Source organism: Salvia miltiorrhiza, chromosome 7 (assembly GCF_028751815.1).
Source record: "Salvia miltiorrhiza cultivar Shanhuang (shh) chromosome 7, IMPLAD_Smil_shh, whole genome shotgun sequence".
Taxonomy (NCBI): Eukaryota; Viridiplantae; Streptophyta; class Magnoliopsida; order Lamiales; family Lamiaceae; genus Salvia; species Salvia miltiorrhiza.
Window position 1 is genome coordinate 1,363,951 of NC_080393.1, and position 26,295 is coordinate 1,390,245.

At 32.5% G+C, this 26,295-nt stretch overlaps 3 protein-coding genes across 4 annotated transcripts; 1 reads left to right on the top strand and 2 right to left on the bottom strand.

Annotated features, from left to right (window-relative positions):
* Positions 1 to 6,287: 6,287 nt before the first annotated feature.
* Positions 6,288 to 7,563, top strand: LOC130991411 (protein SLOW GREEN 1, chloroplastic). The gene has a single exon (XM_057915626.1). It carries the CDS (start codon positions 6,370 to 6,372, stop codon positions 7,363 to 7,365), a length of 996 nt encoding a protein of 331 aa, XP_057771609.1. The 5' UTR covers positions 6,288 to 6,369; the 3' UTR covers positions 7,366 to 7,563.
* Positions 7,564 to 8,709: 1,146 nt separating this feature from the next.
* Positions 8,710 to 12,575, bottom strand: LOC130991412 (uncharacterized). 2 transcript variants are annotated; one of them, XM_057915627.1, is made up of 6 exons: positions 12,454 to 12,575; positions 9,837 to 9,995; positions 9,445 to 9,528; positions 9,230 to 9,355; positions 9,044 to 9,142; positions 8,710 to 8,960 (listed from the first exon to the last, which is right to left on the bottom strand). In XM_057915627.1, the coding sequence occupies exons 1-6, from the start codon at positions 12,554 to 12,556 to the stop codon at positions 8,875 to 8,877; spliced, it is 657 nt and encodes a 218-aa protein (XP_057771610.1). In that variant the 5' UTR covers positions 12,557 to 12,575; the 3' UTR covers positions 8,710 to 8,874. The 2 variants fall into 2 exon arrangements, with proteins under 2 accessions (XP_057771610.1, XP_057771611.1); XM_057915628.1 differs by lacking the exon at positions 12,454 to 12,575 and adding an exon at positions 10,835 to 11,127.
* Positions 12,576 to 13,864: 1,289 nt separating this feature from the next.
* Positions 13,865 to 16,749, bottom strand: LOC130991413 (protein IQ-DOMAIN 19). The gene is made up of 4 exons (XM_057915629.1): positions 16,035 to 16,749; positions 15,486 to 15,725; positions 14,126 to 14,767; positions 13,865 to 14,047 (listed from the first exon to the last, which is right to left on the bottom strand). The coding sequence occupies exons 1-4, from the start codon at positions 16,395 to 16,397 to the stop codon at positions 14,027 to 14,029; spliced, it is 1,266 nt and encodes a 421-aa protein (XP_057771612.1). The 5' UTR covers positions 16,398 to 16,749; the 3' UTR covers positions 13,865 to 14,026.
* Positions 16,750 to 26,295: the final 9,546 nt, after the last annotated feature.

The following is a 26,295-nucleotide window of genomic DNA, read 5'->3' on the forward strand; positions in this document are numbered from 1 at the left end:
TGAATAAACTTATGTTCATGTGCAATAGCTTGCAAATCACACGAGAGGAATAAATTATATTTAAAAAATTTAGTGTGTGATGCTTGAATTTAAATAATGAAACCTTAACCCAAAACTTACATACTTTGGTGACGACAACGACATGAGTTTTATATAATCACAACGAACTTTTTTATTAGTGATGTATAAATACTTCATCATAATGAAGATCTAGTTATGATGAGAATGAGTTGAGGAGCACGATCCTATACTAAAATAAATTTTATAAATTTTAGCTGCATAAATATATTAGGAGCGAAGGTAAATAAATTTGATAAAAGATCCATTATAAAAAAATGTTAATAGGCAAAAATGCCAACTCCCTTAAATTTTTTTTTGATGAAACTGAAGTTGGACATGGCCATGGAATTATTAATATTAATATGTATAAAAGAAAAGAATCCATTTTACATCATTAGATTTGGATCCTACGTGTGCTTTTGAGTACCCTATAACTCTATGTCGATTTAATTAATATCACATCAAACGTTTTACTAGTATAAGAAATTAGAATGGATCTTGTGTTTTGGTACCAAAATTTTATTATTATTATTATTTATTTCATTTCAGCTTTGTTTTCTAATATTAATTGTTTTTCTTCCAATATTTTCTTGTTCTGTTTTTAACTATCACCACGTTTTTTTTTTCATTTTATCTTTTTATCTATCTTCGTTTCATTTATCTTTCCTGTTTCCCTATATTCATTTTTGGGTTTATATATAATGGGGAGCGTTTCAATGAGATATCTTATATATGGTGAAATTTTAGATTAATTTGTAAGTGTTGATTTAATTATTCTATATAAGTGATATTTATTTGGAGGAGGGAATTTCAATTCTCGGTGGAGCAATAATTTTACTAATTTTTTCAATATTTTTATTCAACACTATATATTGACTTATTTATTAGTCTCACGATCACACGAAAAATATAATATTGAACTCTTGAAAATATGAGTCCTACTATTTTTATTCAATTTATATATATTTTTTAATTTTGTTTTTAAAAAAATTAGTTATATTTAATAGAACGAAGGGATAGTATTCTTTTTTTTTTCTTTTTTTATATATAGTGGTTGGACAACTCATGCTTCATCGAGTATCGTCAAAAATAAATGTTGGCATAAAAATGAGTAAGAATATGGAGAAGTGGGGAAGAGGCAAATTGATTGATTGGAAAATGAGATGTGGACAGAACTGTATTTCAATTTTTCAAGTATTAATTGATGGGATATTAAATCCCACCACCAACCTCTACTACTCCAATGTGTTGGAAAACCTATATGCACCATTGAACTTGCTTAGCAAATTTAAGTGTTTTATTTATCAAAATTAGGAAAATTATTTTTTGGTGGAAGACAAACCTCATGGAACAGCTTGTTGCTTGATGTGATATTACTATTTATATTTTTCATATGCTATGATTCTTATCCATTATTTCAGTAATCATTTGAATACTTGATTAAAGCCACTATATAAAATTTCAACACGGTCTTCGTTCTTATAAATTTTATTTGCATATTTTAATTTAATATTGGATTAATTTTTTAAAAATTAATGCACCATTTAATTTGAAATTTTACATAATTTTTGAAATATTGCAATTATAATATCATTTTTAATTATCAAGAATTTTGTAGTTATGTGGTATTTCTCATCTTTGTAAAGGTCAGAGACTATAGTACAAATCTAAAATATTTCACAAAAAAAAAAACTTTGTACATGTGTACCCAAATATGACATTGTTTTGAACATGAAATAATTAACGTAATTGTATTACAAAAAAAATGATAATGTTGAAATTGACAAAAATTAAATAATGATATTTCAATTACAAAAATTTAGAAGTTGGTGCGAAAAGTATAAATATTGTATTATTCAAATTACTAATAATGTAACAGTGCATGTTTAAAATGGAGTACATACTAGAGGATAGTTTTCCCACTTTTAAAATAAGATCTAAAAAAATGGAGTATATACTAATTAATTTATTACAATATATATATATATATATATATATATGTGTGTGTGTGTGTGTGTGTATTTATACATACATATATGCTGTAATAGGTTTTTGAATTATTCATTTATGAGTTTCCTGTATTCATATCATAAAAATTATAATTAATATTTTTTTATTTGACGAAATATATGTGCTCTCTCACACACACAAGGAAAAATCTAACTATGTCTACATGCCTTAATGCTTGGTATCGTTTCTATTTGGAGGAAAGTTTTCGTCCGATTATGGTTTTCACTGACTCTCTTCTGGCGGTTCACGTTGTAAATCCATCTGTAACGATCTTTTTGAAGTGTTCACCCATGCGAAGGAACACATTATTTTAGATTTCTGTCATGTTTGTAGAGAGGCTAATAAGGATTCATTGTTTGGCGAATTTCGCCGCTTCTTCTTCTGGTGTAATAATTTAGAAGTCGAATTTTTCAGTTTGATTTTCGGATATTGCTAACCGTGATATAATATAAGCCTCCTTTTCCCTTCAAAAAACATCACTCAATTGATTCTCTAAATTTTGTAAGTTTTGTACCAATATTCAAATAGTGATACAAAAACACGCGCATTCACGTGTATTTTATCACATTTTGTTCCCTCTTGGTGGTGCTTGAAAAGCCCTCTATTAATGACTTTAATATTTTTGTTTGATGGAATTATTATTATTCAATTATGTGAGGGTAAAAAAACATCATTATATAATTGTTTCAAGAGCCACAAATAGGAATTCAATAAATTTATGCAAATACGTACAATGTGCATGTCGCATTGTGGCAGCCACACCCTGGTTAAATAGTAGTATGAATTTTATTCATTATTTATTTTTAAATAAAAAATGATTATATTATTTTACTATACTGCATACATTGTAGGCTGTAGCTATTTTTTTATACTTTCTTGTAATTTTTTTATGTTTATTGGACTTTTTTAAAAATAAAAAATTATAAAAAATAGCTATAATGTGAACAATACGTTAATATAATTAAATATTTTTTATTAACAAAAATAAATGAAATAAATCAAAAGATTTTGTTTATTTAATTAGTGTGTGGATAGCCACAATGTGACTGCTTAGCACCTCTCTTTGAAGTTATAGTTTATGACTTCAAATTAAATGTTTGTTTGATCTGATAACTTCAACTTTAATTTATACTAGTATTTAACATAATTTGAATTTTATGAAACTATTTCATTATAATAAACGTTCAAAAATGTGGCATAAAAATATGACTAGAATCACATGTAAAACATTTTCAAGCAAAAATGTTTAAAGAACGAAGCTATGATGCAAGAGATATGTTTTTTAAGGGTGAGCCTAATTAGATTTATAACATCAAATTTTTTAAGATGATCATTATTAAACAATTTTGCAATGTTCAAATTGTTTTAAAAATAAATTAAAGTTAAACAGCATAAATCATGGAGTATATATAAACGTTAAAATTGAGTTCATAAAAATTGACTTCTTAAAATACATCTTTAATAAATCAAGTGAGATCTATAAAGTAACAACAATTAAATCTCAATCACAAATGATAAAAATTTTAATTAGATTTTTTAATAAAAAAATGTGTAGTACATTGTATTTTTTTTTTTGTTTTTTTTTTTTTAAATATTCAAAGTCGCAATCTAAATGAGATGCATGCAAAAATACACACGCGAAATGAGATAAAAAGATTTGAATTATTGAAAGACAGCATTAATAATTCTTTAATTATTGAAGTCATATTCCGATAAGTGGATAATAATTCGTAAATTGACAATATGCCTAATTAAATGTGGTGGTGGCTGTCGATGGGAATTCCCCCATTAATGAAGCATCAACCAGTCAAATTACAAGTGCTACAGATAGATTTCAATTGCAATATTGCATAAAATTGTAGTAATAATTAATTTATTTGACGTAATTAATATCTCTCGTTTTCAACACATAAATTGTGCTGTAGACACCTTACCTATATACTAGCTTCTATTTCCAATAACTATTGAGTTGAAATTGGACAATTGCAAGAAAAAATCATTTCATCTAATTTTACAATTTTTTCTCAACAATATCGGCATACATATTTTTTTTTCTCAAATGTTGGTTATAAGAAAAATGTTAGATTGATTTATATTGTGAAATAAAAAATTATGAAATAAATTGTGAAATAAATTTATGGTAAAGGTTACTATGCTAATACAACAACCATTTTTCCTCAAAAAAAAATCCCAATAAATTTTATATCCCAGCTCAGATTTATAATTAAAAAAAAAGATTAGGAATTTTTATAAATATTTTCTAAATCAATTTATAAAAAGGCCAAGAAAATAAGGCAAAAAAGTTGTGACCCATACGTGAAGCTCCAATCGTGCTTCACGGGAAAAGAAAATACAAATAAAAAATACACCATCCGTCCGCCAAAAGTGGACCATTTTTATTATATCAAGCGTCTCCAAAGAGTATATCACTTTCCTTTTATAGAAATGGTCCCACTATCCACTTTAATCTTTTATCCTTACAAATACTATTTATTTATAAAAAAATCACTTCAAATTCAATCTCAACCACACATCTTATAAAGTGGTGAGACTATTTTTCCACTATATCAAGATTATCATCAATTTTATTAAATCTCGTGTTCAGCCAAAGTGGTCCACTTTTGACGGACGGAGCGAGTATTCAATAGCACAAAAAAAGCCATTTAACAAGGCAAAAAGCTATGAATAATAATTTGCACACGAATTCCAAGTTTATAAAATGAATAAATAATGGGGTTTCTAATTTGGGACTGTAATTTCTGTGGCCCTACATGGCGACCTAAGCTGTCACATATGTGTCTCTGCTACGCCGCCGTACGCCGCCGATATTGGAGCCGCGCAGCCGCACTCAGATAGGCTGTCTTGTCTCACTGCGATCACACAAACTCGATGAAAATTGACTCTTTTAACTTGTCAAACTTAATTGTGGAGAGATTCATGCACTCATTGCATTGCCTTCCTTGTAATTAAATTACAATTATTAATGATTTCTAATTATAGATCAATAAATTTTAATTAGATCCCATTACATAATATATTAATATATATTTCCTGTGTTTGATTTAACATGATCGTTTTGTAATATTGAACTGTCTCAGTATAAAAATACCTTAGATTATCTCAATCAGTGACTTTCTCTCGATTCAATCCTCAATTAAAATATTTATTTATCTCTTCTTCAAATACACAACTCAACCTTCATTTTATTTTTACTCCTATCAGTTATATCCACACGACCTAATTTCTTTTTTAATTTTCTAGTATAAAATTAAAAATTATATTATATATAAGTAAGTGGCACTCAATGAAAGGGTGCCACTTGGAGATTCTCATGACATTGAGTTGGCTAGCCACCCAAAGTCACACAAAATTATACTCCCTCCTATTTTATATACATGTCGTTCTAGTATTTTTAATTAATTTCATATTACTTGTCGTTTTAATTTTATATTCCATAATTAACCTTGTTAAACAAGGAGGCATTAATTAAATTACCTCTCGTTTATGCTTCCCCATAAGAGAAAGTTATCATTAAATGAGGTTAATATGGGTCTAAATTTTTTTTATTAAAAAATGTGCAAATGACTAAAACGACATATATATAAAATAGGAGGGAGTATGTTTTTTGTCTTTCCATGACTTCGGTGACAAAGTCACCAATGAGAGTAGTCTTAGTGACGAAAAGAAATTGTTCAGGTTTTCCAGGACGGAAGAGGTACATAAACCTAAAATATTGTCGTGACTGTGAAAGTGCTCGCTCTGTCTCAATGTATGTACGTTTGCAAAAATAAACTTCATTTGTCCTCCATAAATATGTATAGATGCTTTCGGCATGTGTTTTAATAACAATTTGTTTACATTATTAATAGTGGAGAAAAGATCATATATAAATAATATTGTTGAATAGATTGTAAGTAAATTTATTAGAATTATATGTGAAATAATGTTTAATAATAGAGTATGCATAAATTTTGTGAACATACTTAAAAATGAAAGATAAGTATAAATGTTGCTTTATATAGGTAGTAACTATTTTCTTGGGTTTATCAGCCCGTATGTAGAAGCTTGTTTATTTATCTTGGACTAGCCCAAATATAGAAGTTTATAAATGATGGGCTAAGCCCAAGTATAGAAGCCCGTTTATTAAGCTGGGCCTAGCCCACAAATGCAACTTGACGGGTCGGGTTCGGACCCAAATCTAATTCAAAGATATAACTGCAAAATTGCAGAAACTTCTTTTTCTTCTTCCACCTTCACAATTCCCCAAATCACAAAACCCTTAAAATCCCACCTCCAAAAATGAACTCCACTCTCTCAATCTCCGCGCCTTTATTGCCGCCGCCGCTCTCCGCCCAGAGCTCCGTCGCGACCCGCATTCTCCGCTCAGCTCCTATCCTTTTCTCAAACAAGAAGAATTTCACTATCAAAGCCTCCTCCACCTCCGCCGCCGGCTCCTCAATCAACCCCACCCCTCCCACCCCGCCAAACCCCTTCATTCCCCACCTAAAGGCCGCCGTCTGCGCCGTCGTATTCGCCGCCGCGACATTCTCAAAGTTCCCCGGCCCTGCAGGGGCGGAGCTCCCGAGGCAGTCAGAAACCCTAACTGTAACAATAGGCCGTGAGGATATCCAACAGGAAGACGACAGCGCTCAGAATTCGCACCTGACGCAGCTGCTGGAATCCAGCCCCGAAGCGATCGACGCGCTGAAGAAGCTGGTGAAGGAGAAGCTCGACGCCGGCGAGGACGGCGAGAGCCTCTCGATTCTACGGAAGCTCTCCGCCGCGCAGCCGGATAATCCGGATTGGAAGTTCATGATCGCGCGGCTCCTGAGCGAGATGGGGAGAATCGAAGAGGCGCGCGACGCGTTCGAGGAGATCCTATCGCGAAATCCGCTCTGCTTCGAGGCGCTCTTCGAGAACGCGCTGCTGATGGATCGGTCCGGGGAGAGGGAGGAGGTGATGCGGCGGCTGCAGGAGGCGCTGGGGGTGGCGGAGAGCGAGATGAAGGCGAAGGAGGCGCGCGACGTGAGGCTGATCATGGCGCAGATGCAGTTCCTCCACAAGGATGTGGAGGAGGCGCTGCGGAGCTACGACGAGCTGGCCATGGAGGATCCCTCCGATTTCCGCCCCTATTTCTGCAAAGGTATGATTTACAGTTTGATGGATAAGAACGCGGAGGCGAAGCAGCAATTCGCCAAGTATAAAGAGCTTTCCCCCAAAAAATTCGAAGTGGAAGGCTATCTGCGGACGCCATTGTCGAGAATGAAGCTTTTTGGAACGGATGAGGAGAATTGAGATTTTCTTGATTTTGGGCATACAAATTTATTTCATTTTCATATAAAAGATGAGATTTTTGCCATACGAATTCTGATGTTTCTAACATTAGTCCACAAATAAATTCAATAGTAGTATTATTTTGATTTTGAGATGAGAGGCAATGAATGTAATAGGTGTAATGTTGCACTTATTAAAGAATCGAGAGTATTTAATTTCTATGCTGCTTGTTTTAATATTTGCAAGCAGCCCTATTGGGATTAATAGCCTTATTCCTGCCTAACTTTTGCTGCATTTTGAAATAAATATGCTACTTTGCTACGATTGGATTATTTAAAGCCATGACATTAATTCAAAATTTTGGGCTAAAAAGTTGAGTTTTATGTTAATTGTTAAGGAGGGTATATAAACTAGGGATAACAACTTTAAAATACATGAATTTTCATATAATTTTTGATTTGTATATGAATATTGAGGTAGAAGTCGGAATTATCTACGTGACTTATACGAAATATGAATATTGAGGTAGAAAGTCGGAATTGTCTACGTGACTTGTACGAAAGTTTTCCTAAAAACACCCACGGTGAGGCTCATCCGCCTGCTCGAGTTAGTCTTAGCTATGAGCCTTCTAATACAGGTGGTGCTGACTCGAGGCGCATACATAGAGCCTGACTGCACGTGCCTATTTAAAATTAAATACAAAAATTGTAAAATATGGTAAGATTGATTTTTAAATTTCCCCCCCCCCCTCTTTCCTTGTATTTCTTCATTATGTCATCACAGCTTCACCCCTCTTTTTTCTTCATTTCAAATTCTTTCTTTTAAAATTATGTAATTTAAATTTGTGTCATTGTCTTAATACAATTTTTGAATTTAAATTAAATCAACAATCAAAAACTCAAAACTAATTGAGTCAACATGAAGAGTCAAACTAATGCAATATGTAGCTCATAAGTGAATCTGGAGCATGGATGAGTCAATAATTGGCTCAATTAAATACTGATGCTCTAAATGACCTAATTAGACATTAGGTATTTCACTACAAGAATACAAAAATATAATGATGTATCATAATTCGAAAAAGTATCCATCGAATAAAGTTCATATATTTGGACGTAGGATTTTAAGTTCACGTGTAAAATCAAAAATATTTAAAAATTCGTCGTGTATTTCAACGCTATTATACCTATAAATAAACTATTCTCAAGCTTTTGTTGAGATCATAGGTGTGCAAGATTTTCGAATAGGAATTTGATTAGTTTGTATAGTTGTGTTTTTCTTCCAATGATGCTAGAAAATCTCTCAATTAATTCTCTGCGATAATTATGAGGAAACTAGTCAAATTTGAAGCTGGTTATGGTCCTATGGAAAGATGAAGAAGAGGAGAATCACTATCTACACAAAACTGTAATCAAACAATAAATTGTCTATGATAAACACACAATAAATAGACACTAATTATACAATAAATAGACTATGATAATGAATCATGAAGCAAACTGCAAATCTTGCACAAGATGGCTGCCTCTTTCAACTGCAATTCCACACAAATGGAGCTAAAGTTGCAACCATGGTCATCAACCAACTCAACTCAGCTCTTGTGATCAATCTTGATGCTGCAACAAACCAAAAAAACAGTCAATATATGAAGGAAAAAAAAAAACCAAAACCTATGCAGCTATTGCTAGAAAATTATCACCATGGCTTTCACTGTCACCAACGACACTTCGTGGGGAGCTCGGGTTCGATGAGTTCATCATGCTGATTCCCAGTTTCGGGCAGTCCCCTCCGATAGCACCTAATAACAAACACTCATGCATCAAGATTTTGGGCCTTGCAACTCTATATGCTATAAACAAGTGTTGAATGTGTGCTATGTTCTTACATTGTTTGTAGCATGGGAAAGAAGTGGAATTGAACAAATTGTAATAGCCCTCCTCACAGAAACACGAGTGCGTGAAGACGGAGGTCTTGTTGCACGAGCCCCCTCCACAGTCGCTCCACGAGCAGGCTACAAACACGAAAAGAAAAAATACGAGTAAACGAGTGAAATGATCAAAGACTAGTTCATTGAAGAGTCGGCATAGAATGGCTTCGTACGATCAAAAACTGAGTAGTTTGAGTTCTTGGGATTTGGTGCAGGTGCAGGAGCAGTAGATTTATCACAGTTGAAACTGACAGTACCTGCAAAAAAGAAAAAAAAAACCATCTCTTTAATATATTTCAAACACTTGCAAATCATGGGAAGTTTACTTGCAGTTATCATCAACCTTAAAATCAAACATTATCCACTATTATTTAATGATAATGGTAACTTATACACGTTTGTTTGCTTTAGTATCTGTCTCTTTACAGCAAAACTTGTGGATTTTTGATTGAAGACCATTTCCACACAACCATAAGTCAAATTTGTTTCAAATGATTTCACAAGATAATACAGAGAATCAATGGAGACAAAAGCACAAGTGGGAAATGGAGAAGAAAGAGCTTACAGTTGGGAACGATGCAAGGCAGGAATTTGAAGAACTGATCATCATCGGAGCGAGTTTGTCTCCATCCTTGCTGGCATTGACACTCGAATCCAAAAATGCTACTGCTCGAAGGCACGCAGCTTCCCTTTCCGCAAACGTCTGTTTTGCACGCTTCATCGCCTAATTATCAATGAATAAACATGAGAAGAAGTAAGCATTTCATAGACACACCACAAGTAATTTTGTTTCAAGAATTACATGAACATGAACAAAAATAAGGCATTCCACAAGGGATTTGTTTCAAGAATCACATAAATATGAACATAAAAATAAGCATTTCATAGTCAAACACACAAGTATTTGGTTATTTCATATGCACATACACACACACAAGAATTTTTGTTTTCAAGAATCACACAAACATGAAGAAAAGATAAGCATTCCATAATCACAAACAAAAGTGATTTGCTTCAAGAATCACATAAATATGAGATAAAATAAGCATTCACAAACACACACATACACACACACACACAAGTATTTTTGTTTCCAAGAATCACATAAACATGAAGAAAAAAATAAGCATTCCATAATCACACACACAAGTGATTTGTTTCAAAAATCACATAAATATGAAAAATAAAAATCAGCACACCAATATTATGTTTCAAGAATCATATGAATATGGAAACTACACAACCCCATATTCACAAACACATACATAATCTCATCATTTCAATTAATCACTTCGAAAATGAAAGAAATAAGCAATCATATGCTTCACATCACACACACAGTTTCACTTAAACAATCACAAAATTTCATTTCAAGAAACACACACAAATACTAATAAATAAATAATTTGGAGTACCCCATTTCATCAAAATAAAATCCCATCACAATATAATCAACCCAAAACTCCACACACAAAAAAACAGAATACAAGAAAACTAAACTCAAAAAGAAAAAAAGCACTTTGCTGAAAATGGAAAATTCTTAACAAAAAAATTAAGACAAACCGAAAGATGGGAAGAGAGATGGGATGGTGAAGTTGGCGGAAACGTAGGCAGATCCGAGGGCGAGTGTAATAGCAACAAAAGCAGCATACTTAACAGTAGCCATGTTCGAATTTCGACAGAAAATTATAAGAGAAATGTGTAGTGAAATTCGATGAAGGCAAAAAAGAGAAAATAGTTGGGCTATTTCGGTGCTGCAATTAATTATGGGCTGAGATATATAGTATGAAAAAAAATATGGGATTTCGATTTTGATTTCGATTTGGAAGTAGAAATCGTGGACTGTGGTGAAGTCAAAGGCATAATGAGAGTCGTTGGCGGTTAGGCTATGGGCTTTCGTGGCAAAGCGTGTGGGTATTGGCCAATCATCGTCTGCCACGTGTGCTATTGTAATGTTTGTTACGTATATAATAAGAATCTGTTACCCTCTTCTCTGCCATAACTTTATTTTGAGACTAAACGTAATTAGATACGTGTAATTATGCTACCGACCTAAAAAATAATTAAACTTGTCACTCAAACTCATATAAAAGCTAGCATGTAATCCGTTGAAATTCGATAATTTTTTTTGTCCCATCTCATTTGGTCTATTAGTCAAAATTTATTACTCAAAATGGTACAAGCTAAGTCGGATAAGACGATTCGGAAAAAAAACTAGGTCACGTGAAGTTGGACGAAGAGAATATAAATTATTTTTAATTAATTTTATTTAATCAAATTAAATTGATGATACAGTTCAATGCTAATTTTGTTTAAACACTATATTATTTATGAAATTAATGAATAAAAATATTGAATATTTATATTTTTATTAATTAAAGGGTGAATTCATCATATATATTCGCAATTTAAAGGCTAATTAATGTTTATTAATATGATAGCCTACCCTAAGGAATTGCATAGAGACTTTACTACTAGCTCGCAACATCCCACCGCCAAAAGTATGGTGTTTTTACGTGTGTATGTTGACCTAGTGTACGTAACGTAATTTCTAAATTTACTTATTTAATTATTAATTTATAAAAAAAAAGGTGTTTCTCGCATTTATTTCATTAACTTTAAGGAGTGCTTTCTAAGTAAAAAAAGAAGTAAATGGAATTAAATTAAAGCAGGGGCAACAAACATAAAACATGTACGTAAAACTCATAAAAAAAAATTCATGCCAACCACAAAAATAAGTCTATCCATAATTACAAGAAGCACACAAACAATTCATGATTAAACATCGTCTAATTCAGCTAATATATACCATATTTTTCAAAAGATTCAGCTAATATATTAATTGAACTTTTTTCTTTGAGTTGGCTACTAAGTAATATCCAACTTAGTAAAATGAAACAGTTGGAAAATGAGATTTAATTATTTAAGAATATATCTAGAATGTTTAAAATTAAAATAACGCATTGAATATTTGGCCGTAGATCTACATTACAAAGATATGAAACAAACAAAAGATAAGGTAAAGCTTATGAAAAACTTAATCAACCATGAAAATATTTTTTTCTTTTAAAAAAGCTCATAAAAAATACAGTAATCATACCACAAAATATATCCACAACTCTCTCTCTAAACACACACACACACACACACATAATCAAATTACGCGAAGTTTTCCGACAAACCGATAAAAGGCGACAGAAATGGGACGGCGAAGTTGGCGGCGGCGGCGGAACATCGGAGAGCGAGTGTAACTGCAAGAAAAGCAGCATAATGAACAGTAGGCATTTTCAAACTTCCTTACAAAAGTAAAAATAGGTGAAGTAAATATAGGATGAAGATAAAAGGTGAGTAAAAAGTTAGGTATATTTGGTGCCGCAATTAAATTGTCGTTTGATTTCAAATTTCAACGCGGGATTTTGGATGTGGAAATCAACGTTATAATGAGAGCGGTTGGCAGTTAGGTTTTCGTTCAAGATTAATTACGAAGCGTACGTGAGGACCTTCACGTGAAATCCTTCGATTTCCGACCTTCGTCTTTAAGATTGTAAATGAATAGAGCTACTTGCAAACGATTCGAGATTCGACTCCAAAAAAAGCTTATTTGGAGCTCGATTCAATAATAAACGAGCCGAGCTCGAGGCTGATTTCGAGCTCGAGCCTGGCAACACTTGGCTCGTTGAAACTCGCGAATATGTTCAGATTCGATTGTTAGCGAACTTGTTCACAAACCGAACCTTAAACGAGTCGAGCTCAGGTAATATATTAATTAAGAAATCTTTCCTAAATTTTTAACGAGTTCAAGCTCGAACGCATATATACGAATATCGAATGAGCTGAGCTCGAGCTCGAATTCGGCATTATCAAGCATCACCCGAGCCAAGCTCGGAGCTCGGTAAGTGGGTGATGAGCTGAGCTCGATCAACAAGATAAAAGCTTGAATCGAGCTCGAACACCCGAATATTTAAATGAGCCGAACTCAAACATGCTAGTATTCGATTCGACTTAGCTCGTTTACAGTCCTACTCATGTTCTATTTTTGTCTAGATAAATAAAAATAATAAGCTAATCCCTTATTTACATAAATATTTAGGTAAATGTATGAAGACCGATTGATTAATTATGTATGTAACGTCCAACAAAAAACATTTTATTGGAGCCCAAACAATTATTTTTCTGAAGTCCAATATCTATTTTATTTCACAAGTCCAAACACTTGTATCTTGAGCCCAAAAGTTGAATGGAAGAGAAGATGGCTTGTTTAGCAACTCATGCCTATGAATAAAATTTCTGTAAGTCATGTAAATATTCCCCAGTCAATTCAAATTTATGGAAATAAAATCAAAATGATTTATTTTGCCTAAAAATAAATCTCTTTGTATACATAGGGGTTGATTCATTCATTAATCTCAAAAAAAAAAAAGTACACTTGAAATGGATAGCTATGTGTTTTTTACTAAACTTATCCAACTTTGCTAATTGTTTAAATAATTCATAAACACCTGTAATAATTGATGGGGATGCGAGTGCATACATGTAATAATTTATAAAGACATTAAAAGCAAAAATCACAAGTAATAAAAAAAATGCAATAACTTCTTCACAATTAACACATATTAACAAATTAAGCAAACTGTTTACACTAGAATCATGGAAATGATCCCACCTTAAAATCTTGAAATTAACCAACAAGATCAAATCAAACACATTTTATATATCAACCTCTGATGATTTCTCCTCCTCAGATTCTCTGTCAGTTCAAAACCTACCTCCTTGCACCTGAATTCACAACAAACCAAATTAATGTCACCATCTCATCATCAAATTGCAAAAAAAAAAAAAAAAAAAAAAAGTCACCTCAAATCCAACCAAGGATCTACAATAGTTGGTGTTAGTAAGCACAGTGCTTGATGATCCACACTCACTATCCTTGAGTGAAGCTGCTGATCTATCAAGCTTCACTGACCAAGGATAGTGATAGCTCTGAGGCTGAGCCTGAGGGCCGGAGGAGGCGAGGTGAGACGAGGACCTCTGCATCCTGACGGCCCTAGGCACGTTGCGCCCCTCTATGGAGGGGCGCCGCCTGCTGGGCTGCCTCTCGAGCGTGGGGGGCTCGGGGGGCCTTTGCTTGGGTGCGCTGTGGGACCGGACTTTAGCCCTAGACGACTGCGTGTTGGCCATGTAGTTAGGGTAGAAGGGGTACTCGCCGTAGAGGGACTCTGCATACTCTGATCTCGGGTACGAGAATGGGAGCCGGGCTTGATCGGCCTTGGATATGATGGCCGAGTAGCACTGCGGGCTGCTCCCCAACGAGTACTCCTCCAACGTCCGGGGGCTCGTTGTCATGTCCGAGGTTGGTTGCTCCTCGTGGTCGTTGTGGCTCCACATCCTCTGCTCCTTGTGCGTGTGGTTCGAGTAGCTGTTCCGGGCTTTTGTCGCGGGCTTGTAGTCGCCGAGGTCCATCTCGACGATCTTCACGTTCTCTTCCAACCCCAAATCCTGCATCATGTGTCCATGTGTGAGGTTTTCTTGTGCTAAATCTTGACAACAAGTGAGGGAATGTGTTCATAATTATCATGTGTGTTCAACTAGGTACCAAAACAGAGTATTCCTTTGCAACCACATTCTTGAATTTTGCTAGTGATGGGCTTCTTTCTAAGCTCATGTATCTTATGATGTACTATGTTGTAATTTATGTTGAAGATACATTCTTTGAATCTTGCTAGTGATAGTTTAGTATGTTGATTAAGATTCACAAAATATCAAAAGAGAAGCGTCTAATATACTGATTAAGATTCACAAGATACCGAACGAGAACACAGATCGATTATAGTGAAATTCCGTTAATTCACAAAAGAATACTGGAAGAGCACGTGATAAGGAAAAATCAACCCTAACTTTTTATTTATCAAAATCCAATTATATAATGCACATTGAAATCTCCTATATATTCCAAAATCATAAAAGACATATCTAAAATAAACTAATAAATAAATCACTACTCCTATATTTATTATTCTCCATCAGATAGCCACTTTCTACGTAGTTTCGGAGCAAATAAGATTTTAATATGCACAATTTCTTGCAGCTGAATTAATTATAATCATAAGATCTACACAATTTTGTCTTTATAATTTCGAACAAATGAATATTATTTCTAAATCCGGCAATGAAACAGTCACATCTAGATGATCATCAAAGAAAAAGAAAAACTTACTTGATTGGAATTCCTAAACATATTTCCATGCGTAGATTTTCTGTGATTATAGTGCCTTTGATCGACAAATTTGGTTTCCTCCGCCGCCATCTTCAGCCGCTGCGCTCTGGCTCTCGCCTGCACCGTCACCAACGCCTGCATACACCGCAGCGTCGCCGTCGCTTGCTTCCTCACCAAATGCCCCCTCACCAACGCCTGCAGCTTCACCAATCCTTTCAACGCATTCAATGCCTTTCTTGCCTGCAAAAAAAAAAAATCCAAATGTTATCTTCAAACTCAATGATCTAAATATACAGGTATTAATCTAGTGATAATGTGATTAATGCTCGAGGCTAAAAATCTTAAGTTCGAATCTAGTATCACAGAATTTAACGACGAAAATTTCATCGCAAAATCCTGCCTTTTCCGTCGCTAAATATGACTACAACGGAAAAAGGAAAAAACAGAGATGAAATTTAGGTTCGAGCCTAGTATCACAAGATCTATTAAAAATAGCAACGAGAATTTCGTCACAAAATCCCGCCTTTTCCGTCGCTAAATACGACATACCAAATAGCCGCGAAAAACAGCTTGGATCTTGGCGGCGGCGGCGGCCTCTTCTTCGGCCGCATCATCGGGCAGCTGCATGACGGCGGCGGCGACGGTGGCCGAGGGCAATGCGGGCTTCTTGGGATCGGTTTCGACGTGAATGTCGGACACGGGGTCGGCGGGGGATGGATCGTGCTTGGGCGGGGCGGCGGCGGAGGAGCGGCGGAAGCTCCAGCGGCGCTTCTCCTTGGGGGTGGAGATGGGGGTGGTGGGGCGGTGGTCGGTGGCGGGGATTTGGTCGCTTTCTCTCTCCTTCACTCTCTCTCTCTCCTTCTCTTTCTTGCCACTCAAGAAGTTTCTTAGCCATCTCCCTGTCTTCCCCATCTCTCTCCTTTCGCTGTCTGAATCTCTCTCAACTGAATTCAGACAAAAACAGAGGAAAGCAACTACTGAGGTATCAAGAAACTATATTTGCTACCTTCCTTCTTCATGCACCTCTCTCTCTCTCTCTACACATATATGATGATCAGTAGCTTTCGAGAAATAATTGCTAGCCTTTATGGTTGATGTACTTTTACAAGTGATGCTATTGTTTATCAGTTTATCAAAGTGTAAAATATAGTGATTGGTGTAATAATGGGCATCGGTGGGAGAAGAAACAGAGAGGAAATAGCCACATTTTGGTCATTAAATAAATAGATATATATAGATATATAATGGGGATTGTTTAGTTGGCAAATCTTGGTAAGATAATAGCCACGTTCAAGCAAAGACCAAGTACTTGTTGGCACAAACCAAGTAATAAATACTTCCTCCGTCCATGAAAGAATTTTCTAGAAGGGAGTGACACACGTTTTAAGAAAAATATTATTGAATGTATTAAAAGTGGAGAAAAAGTTATTGAGTGTATTGAGAATGATGAAATTATAGTATAATTAATATTGAGAGTTGTGAAAAAGTGAAAGTAAGAGTAATTATAAGTGGTGGGGTATAGTCCAAAAATAGGTAGAAAGTTTTTTTGTGAACGTCCCAAAAAAAAGATAGAAGTTCTTTTGTGGACGTAGTGAGTATTAAATCATACAAATAGTAATTTATTTAGATAAACATGAATTTGGAAAGGAAGGTAAAATAGTAGTCGGTGGGGCTAAAAATAAAATATCAAAGTAGGCGTCGGTAATGCAAATAAATCATCTACTATTCTACTTCTAATTTTGCGATTATGGCCACGTGTTTTAATTATTAATATGGTCAAACTTAAGGGCCCAAAACATATAAGCTCAATTTTAGGTTAGAATAAAAATATGTTTTATTTTTTTGTGCTGAGTTTATATCCCAGAGGCTCGTTTGATACGCGGTATGGGAAAATGTGTGATATATATTTGATTAGAATCGATGTCTTTTTATTACATGTTATATAAAGTTAATAATAGTTGTAATTAAGATTTGTATTACGCATACAATCTTCGTAGGTGCATGGTATACAGAATCCCTCAAAGGATCGTGTGTTTCGTATTATTTTTACCAAATAAGATATGTGTCATGAATATATTAAGCAAGGATTAATTGGGATATGATGTAAGAAAAGAAAAGTGTGGTCTTGGAGGGAAGGTTGATAGAGAAAGCATGTGGAATTTGGTTGGAAAAGAACATGGTGAATCCGTGTAAAATACTGATGTTAAATTTTGGGGGCCCTATTTTGGACATGCCTCCATTTATTTTTATCTCTCAATAATATATGTTGTATCATTATATTCATTTCTTGTAGTTATGTTTTTTGCTTTTATGACTTCACTTTCTTACACTTTTTGAGGTGTTTGGTGTGCATGTGGAGTAAATGGAATCAAACCCTAGCTTATTTTCATTCACTTTTTTGCTAAAGGAAACTCTTCCACTCCATGTTACTTTCTCTCTCTCTCATAGTGCCATGTTGGTGCAAGAGAGGAATCTAGATATATATAGCTAGATTCTAGAGTTTTAGATTAAATCTTGTAAAGTAAATGAAAAACGTTTTGAAGCAACAAGAAGTCAATTTCATGATTATTACTTACTCCATTCACAAATGGCATCCTTACTTGAGAATGACACTAAATAAGACTCCAAATTGTGAATAGATTACACAAAGTATAGTTACTAAAAATGAAAATAGAGATCTGTTTTCTAGATGGCCGAGAAAGTAAATATGGAGATGCAATTCGTTAATGAAGGAAGTATACGACAATATTTAAAATCATATTGCCTTCGTCCACAAAAAAATTGTTACATTTTGAATGATACGAGTTTTAATAAAATGTAAGTGGAGTTGTGGACTCTACTACTATAAATGAAAGTGACGAGTTTTCTATGGGCAGACCAAAAAATGAAATTGTGGCAAATTTTTCGTGGACGGGAGAAGTATTAGAGATGGAAAATTACTCGAACAAGCCCTTTGTCTCCATTCCTCCATATAATTTTATCCTTCTTTGAATTCACCTCTATAGTCTATCCTTCATTCATCAAAAAATTTAGGGAGTTGGGGCAAAGGTTCGGGAGTTTTTCTTGTTACTGCCTACATCGCTCGCTGCTTGTTAAAGCTGCACTGGGGTATGACTTAATTTTAATTTTAGACAAATTTTATAAAATGTTACAATAATGTCATCATCTTTGGATCAATAGCAAAATAAACACTCTTAAGTTTCCAACATCTAATAAAATGTGGTATATTCTTTCTCTTAAGATCCAATAGTTTGATTTACTAGAATTTCTTGCCATAGGAGAAAAACAAACATGTTGTACAGCATCTTTCTAATAGTTAAAAAATTTGGGACTTGTGTGTGTGTGTTGGTCAAGCGGTAAGGGGTTAATGCCTAAGGTCAATGGCACGGTCTTTAAATTTTTTTATTTAATACTGCTAATTTATAAAAAAAAATGGGACTTTGATACCTCAATCAAATTTGGACCAAATTAAATTATAGAGTACACCAATAAATAATAAATAGTAGAGTATGGTGACCAACTAACATAACTATATTAGAGGGTTTTTCTTAGGAATAAATTTTAGTGGGGCTAAAAATGAAATTAAAATCAGATCATAGGGAAGAGTGGGTTTTTATGGGATCTAGCACATGGTCACATCTCCAATGCCCAGCTGTGGTGCTCTATTTTACTCTATTTATATCACTACTTGTACATTGCCCTATTAATTATCCTATCTATTTCTATTTATTATTACACTTTGATACTGATACATGCATTTATTCCTCACGTACAAGCATTCAATTTATGCACATAATTGACACGACACATATCAAAGATATGTGAAATATTTGGTGGCAAATTATTTTTTCCTGCCAAACAATAAAGCTGCAAATTATTCAATTGTAACTTGTCGTGAAATAAATTTCTGACATTATTTTATCTCACCCATTTTCAGTTTCACTTAGATGTCACATAAAGTGTTAACATAGATTAGCATAACTAATCTAATTTTCCTAGTTGATCGAGGGTTGTTTTTGTGGATAATTAGTTCGAATTGTGACTTTAAATATATATGGGGAGGTTCAAGTAAGAATCAATAAATAAAATAAAAACGAAAAATTATTTTCAATTCTTCGATTATTAAGATATATTGTAGATGTATCATCTGAGTTCGAATACTGAAGGGAATGAATTTTTTTATTTTTTCTCGAGTGTAATAAATTTAGCAACATATATGCGTTAATTTTTACTGCATGTACATTAATTTTAATGGTTCTCACTAGATATTGTTTAATTACTTATTGATTAATATTATCCATATTCAATTTAATATCGCAAATTAAACTCAAGGTCCATTTGATTATCTCAACAATATGTTTATGTATGTGATGTGAAAAATGAATATTGTGATAAGTCGTCGTAATGAACAATAGATATCTACTATTATATAATCAAATATCACAATCTATATAAAAGTGGAAAAATTACATCGTAATTAAGTTGGATTGAACTCAATACCTTTCGCAGAAAATAGTCTTTAAATATCCCAATTTCGTCACTTGAATTAGACCTCATCGTAATCAAATATCACTTGAATTGTTCACAAATGACTAATTATATTTTTGTACGTGTCGTTATCGCTTAATGATAAAGTCATCTGATATTAATATTGTAATGTTTTAGGTATTGGGAATTAATGATTATATAGTTATGATTAGTTGTGAATCACATGGATTGTTTGATTGCTTCCCCTTTGACTTGACTGCTTGTTTTTAGGAAGCCGTTCTCGCATCTAAATTCCATAAATTACTTCTTCTCTTTTGTTAATTTAATTCAACTTTAAATTCATTGAGTAATAAATAAAAGTAAATGTGAAATTAATTTGTGGTAAATGAATATACTAGTGAAGTCCAACATCTTATATACGATAATGCTTTTCAAGATAGTGTGTGTATGTTTTTTTTTTTTTTTTTTTAATGATAGATCATGCAAGAATTAACAATTCATATTGGTTTCCTAGTTCCTAAATTAGGAAAAAAAATTATATATATTCAACTTCCTAGAAAATGGAAACTTGATTTCTTGCTATGGAGATGGAGAATACCCCTCATTCATGTGGATAATTTATCCTATTATATATCTTTGTTTGGTTTTATATAATTCTTTATTAATTAATATTATAATAATTTTTTTATTAATAAATATTATTGAAATAATAAATTTAATATTTTTCCTGAGACATATAATAATCCCAGCTGCCAAAAATATAGTCTTTGAAAACAATGGGAATGTTGAAGAAATCTGACAATTTTATTCTATATAGAATTTTACAATTAAAAAAATTGTTTCTGTTTTATCATTTCGTGGCAGCAACACAGACAGACAAATCATATAGGAAGCTAAAGTATAATATAATTAGTAAAATATAATTATATCATGGTTTGTTTTCTCTTGCAATTTAAAAGTAGTTATAGCTTATAATTATCTCCAACTTTCTAGATTGCAAGCTAAAGTGATTCCTTTTGTATGCTATTTGAAAAATTACACTCTTCCAACTTCATCATTTTTTTTTCTAATACACACTTTCATTTATTTTACATCGTAAATTCTATTTTCAAGACCTTATGCTAGACACCAAAAATATGCTAGACCTTATATATGCTAGAAACTATGATAAAAAACATGTACAAAATATAAACATCATTGAATAATTTGCTATCATCACAATGAGTATAAAAATGTTTGGACGTATTGTTTCTTCCAATATTGATGAAATTGAAAAACCAAGGTTCAAATTTGCAAATAAATTGTCGATTAAATTCCAAATATTCCAAGAAATGGTATATGCCCCATTAATAATATTTCAATTTCCATGTCCTACTTGAGTTTGATCATCATGTGGGCTGCCTAGCAACCATATATACTCGAAGAAACATTCTCCTCTTATATGTCATCTCAACATTTAATTCTTATAATTATTATAATTAATTAATTACCAATTAACTAATTTATGTTTATTCAGTTTGTAGTCTAGTGCTTGACCTGCTGCCCATTTGCTAATACATTGAAGCTGATTTGTGGATATTGCATGGCTGAAACTTAATTACGTGTATTGTTCCACTCTTCCATTATTTAATTGAGTGAAAATTAAAATTACCCATTCTTTTATATATAAGCACCCAAAGACTCTCCTTTGTAAGAGGTATTGGGTTCAATCTCGCCTGCGTACGGTGATGTTTTTTCACTTTAGGTCTTGTTGTATTTTCGCCTGCGCGTGCGGCGTTGTATTGTATTGTTTGGTGTTGAGGTCTCACAAACAGGGCGTTTCTTGCCTAGGTCTCGTATGCGTGCGGTGATGTTTTCCCACTATTGGGTGGTGTTGAGGTCCTGCCTGCGTGCGAGTTAAATAATTGATTGTATTCAGATACCTTTTATAACAACTTAAAAAAAAAATACCTATTTTCGTAAAATCGCGTTGAATCTACCTACTATTATTTTTTTTATCAAATCGCCATTATTTAACCATATAAATTTAATTATCCTGTTGGACAATTCAAAATTAGGTAGATTCCACATATTTTTGACATAAATATGGTTAAAAGTGAATGTATTCATGTATTAACACCATCTATTTTAGAGTAGTGTTATTTGGCCAATATTTGTCCGAGCAAAGAAATGTTAAATTACTTTAAAAATCGATTTATTTAAAAAAATTGGTTCAATTTTAAAAAGGATTTAGTTAGTTTTATTGTTTTCTCCACATTAGAGATGTTTCTGTAATTTTTTGTTAGTTATTTTAATTTATACTATTTTTTTTTGTAATTTTTGTACTTCAAAATAAATAACAAAATATTAGAAAAACTAAAAAAAAATTACAATATGGAGAAAACCATAAAAATAACTAAATCCTTTTCTTTTTTAATAAATTTTTTTAAATAAATATATATTCTAAAAGTATCTAACCATTTTTTGTCTGGACATATTTTATCCAAATAGTTTTATTGTATACTCCCTCTGTTCACAAAAACATGAACAACGAGAAATGCACGGGTTTTAAGAAATGTTAGTTGAGAGTTAAAGTAAGTGGAAAATGGGTCTCACTTTGAAAGGTGTTGTGAGAGTAATGAATTAATTAAAGAAAAGTAGTGTGGACCATGATGTACTAAAATGGAAATGTTCATGTTTTTGTGAGACACCCTAAAATGGAAAAATGTTCATGTTTTTGTGAGATGGAGGGAGTATAATTTATGATTGTTTTTTTTTTTTTTTTAAATACTACATTTTGTTTGTGACTACAATTCCTGCATGTGCACATGGATTGTTTTTAGTTTATTACAATCTTAATTATGTTTGTTTGTCTCTTTTTGTTGTGAATTGTGATTAGGATTTGGGGGTCTGTATTCGAGTGTTGCTATGCGTATGGCCTTCTCTGACACAGCAGATAAATTATAGGGCCATAATGTTTTAAATTTAACTACACAACAACTAAAGAAAGCTGGCACTTAATTAATTAGCATTTCCATTTCATTTACTAATTTTCTCAACCTTGCATGCAATATCTAAAATTATCAAATACTATAATGTTTTTTTACTCCATTCACCAAAATCCACCCTTATATCTCCAATATCCAAATTCGCTCCCAAGAGGGATCGAACCCGGGTCACTTCACTTAAGTGAGGACCCGGTGGCCATAAGGTTTTTTTTTAAAAGTTATAAGAGATATCTGAATACAATCACCATTCAACGAGCCCCTGCATGAGGTAAATTACCTCATGCAGGGGCTCGCGTCCTGCGTGTGGAATCTCAACACCAAACAATATAATAAACAACAACAATACATCATCACATAAAGTGAGAAAACATCACCATAAAGCGGGATTTAACACAAGACATCTCACAAATAATAGTTTTGGGGTGCCTCAGCTTTGCTACTAGAGAAAGGCCTCCCGCCATAAAATTATAAGTTGAAAAGTTGATTATTTGAAGTTCCACCAATATTGTATAGGTTGTATTTTGATTTTATTGATTATTTCATTTAATTGATGTTCGAAGCCAAATTTAAGTCCCGTATCACATTATCTTCAAAAGTTATTTGTTCATCGATAAAAAAAACAAAGATGACGGAAAAAAAACACACCTATAACAAAGTTATTCTAAGATAAGAATGTTGGTGAACTATCACATATATTAAAAAAAATTGAATTAAAAAAAATAATTATGTTTAATACCTAATTTCTTTAGCCTAAAAACATTTTTTTATGATGGTGGTTATACATTTTTGTTTTGTTTGAATTTTTTTGCCTTTAGTTATATTAAAATTATTTGTTTATAAAAGGAGTTATAATGAGAAATAAGAGGGGTATCTAATGTTGGCGACGTTGTGCTCCTGGCATTGGGAACATTGAAATGAGATTTCGACTAGCAAGCACACGGGATCGGACCGACGAAGCAGCACCAGGTTGTTCAAATGATAATAATTAATCACTAATCTTGAATAAGTGGGGTAGAGTAAATATTTCTCCTTTAAACTTTACAGATTCCTCATTTCACATATTTCTCCAATTCATCCGCTCGCCTTATCCAACTAATTTTGATATGTATGGGGCTTCTACGCCAGCTTCTTTAGTTTTATTCTTCGTATCAAGTCCTTCCATTGTTTGCTTAAACCATGCAATGTGAGATATATTTTTTTAAAAATTTTAGTTATACTAGTTTTATTTTTGTGCTAATTAAAATATTAAAAAACTTAATATATATTTTATAAGAAGATAAAAGACATGGTGAGTGACATATGTTATATAAAATAACTATAACCAGTATAATATGGTCAAAATAAAGATGAATTTGTTTTATAGTTGGAGACTAAGCAAATCAATGATCAATATTTTGACAATGCATTTTTTATCTAATGAATATTATTATTTTCTTAAAATTTCAATCAAAATATCTAAATATTTTCCTTTCAAAGGTCTATTAGTCTACAAATAGTTTATAGAAGTTTTAATTATTTTTTTAAAACAAATTGCTTTTTTATTTTATAAATTAGTATTTCACAACATATTTTATATTTAGGGTTCTGGGTTTCGACCCCCCATATGTTCAACGAAAAAATCCGTTGAATATGGCGTGAATAAATCGTGTCCGTTAGATTAAATAAGATCAACGGATGAAATTGTTTCTCTTTTTTTCTTACATTTAGGCCTTCTTGATTGAACCTTAGCCCATATGAATATATAGTTTATTTAATTATAAAACATAAATGTGTTCAACTTTTATATATATATAGATAGACTAGACTGACTAGTATTTGCACCCATGTGCAATGCACATGTAACATTTTTATATTTCTATATTTATATAAAATTGATACCAACTTAATGATCACATTTATAAATCTAATTAAGAAATTAATTTGAATTTAATATATATATATATATATATATATATATATATATGAGCAAGATATTGAAAAAAAATAAAAAAAAATCACAATAATAAAAATTGTTATTACGAAAAAAGTAAAAAGAGAAATTTCTTTTTAAATTTTAAATCTTTAAATAAATATAACTTTTACATTTCACTTCACGTATAATTTCCTAAAGTTTACAAATCATTATAGTCTCATGGAACCGAATGGCAATTCACATACATACCCCATAGCCCCACGCCATCCCACCTCCGCTCGCCGCCGTCTCCGTCCAACAGCGCCGCCCCCGGCAGCCAACCAGCACCAGCATCTCAGCTGACAGCTAGTAACAATTTAACTTAAAAATATTTAAATTTGAATTCTATTTTATTTGATTTGTGGCGTTTGGCTTATTGGTAGTCAAAAGCATTGCATTTGGGTAATCACATTCCTCTAGATTTACGCATACTTCCATATTGATGAAATTGAGTATAACGTTAGTCTTGAAAAATAGAAATAATTTTCCTCAAAAAAAAAAAAAAATAGAAATAATTTTGTTTCAGCATTATTAACTGAATGAAAATTTGGAAATTCGGCAGCAGAAATGAGAGTAAGGTTTAGTATTGAAACACGAAATTAGATTTTGTTCGGACATTAATTAATTAATTAAAGGATTAATGGCCTATAAATACTCAAACTATACCCAAATTTTAGTTTTTAATCAAATATATCATTTTAGTAAAAAAACATAAAATTTTAATTTTTTGGAATTTGACCTGACTCAAAAAATTTATTGACCAATAACTTGATTGTCTGAATTCTGATGGTCAATATGAAGATACAATTGTAAAGATATATTTATAATGAGAGGCACTCTTCTGTGCAAATGGTTTCTGAATGACACCACTTTAACATACAAATGACACACTTGAATATCTTCAAGTGTAATTTGTATGCTGAAGTAGTTTCATTCGAAAATGTTCAAGTGTTATTTTCCGAATAAAGTAGTGTCATTCTGGCAACCAGTTACACGGTGCAACTGGCTACACATAATTAAGTATTTGTGTTATAATGATACTTATATTGTTAGTTTTTGGTCATCGAAAGTGGTCGAAATATATATATATATATATATATATATAATTTCGTGACCTTAACTTTCATGCCATTTTTTTAACTGGTTATCAAAGCCCAACAATATATGTATCATTAGAAAAATAAATTTAATAGCTTTTCAACCGTACCTTTGGATTGCCCATCGAAATTCAGACAATCAATTTATTAGTCGAGGAACTTTCGGCTTAGATCAAATTTCAAAAATATAGAAATTTATTTATTTTTTGACAAAAAAAAAATTGGTCAGAAACTTAAATTTGGGTATAGTTGGTGTATATATATAGTAAATTAAGTAATTAACCCTT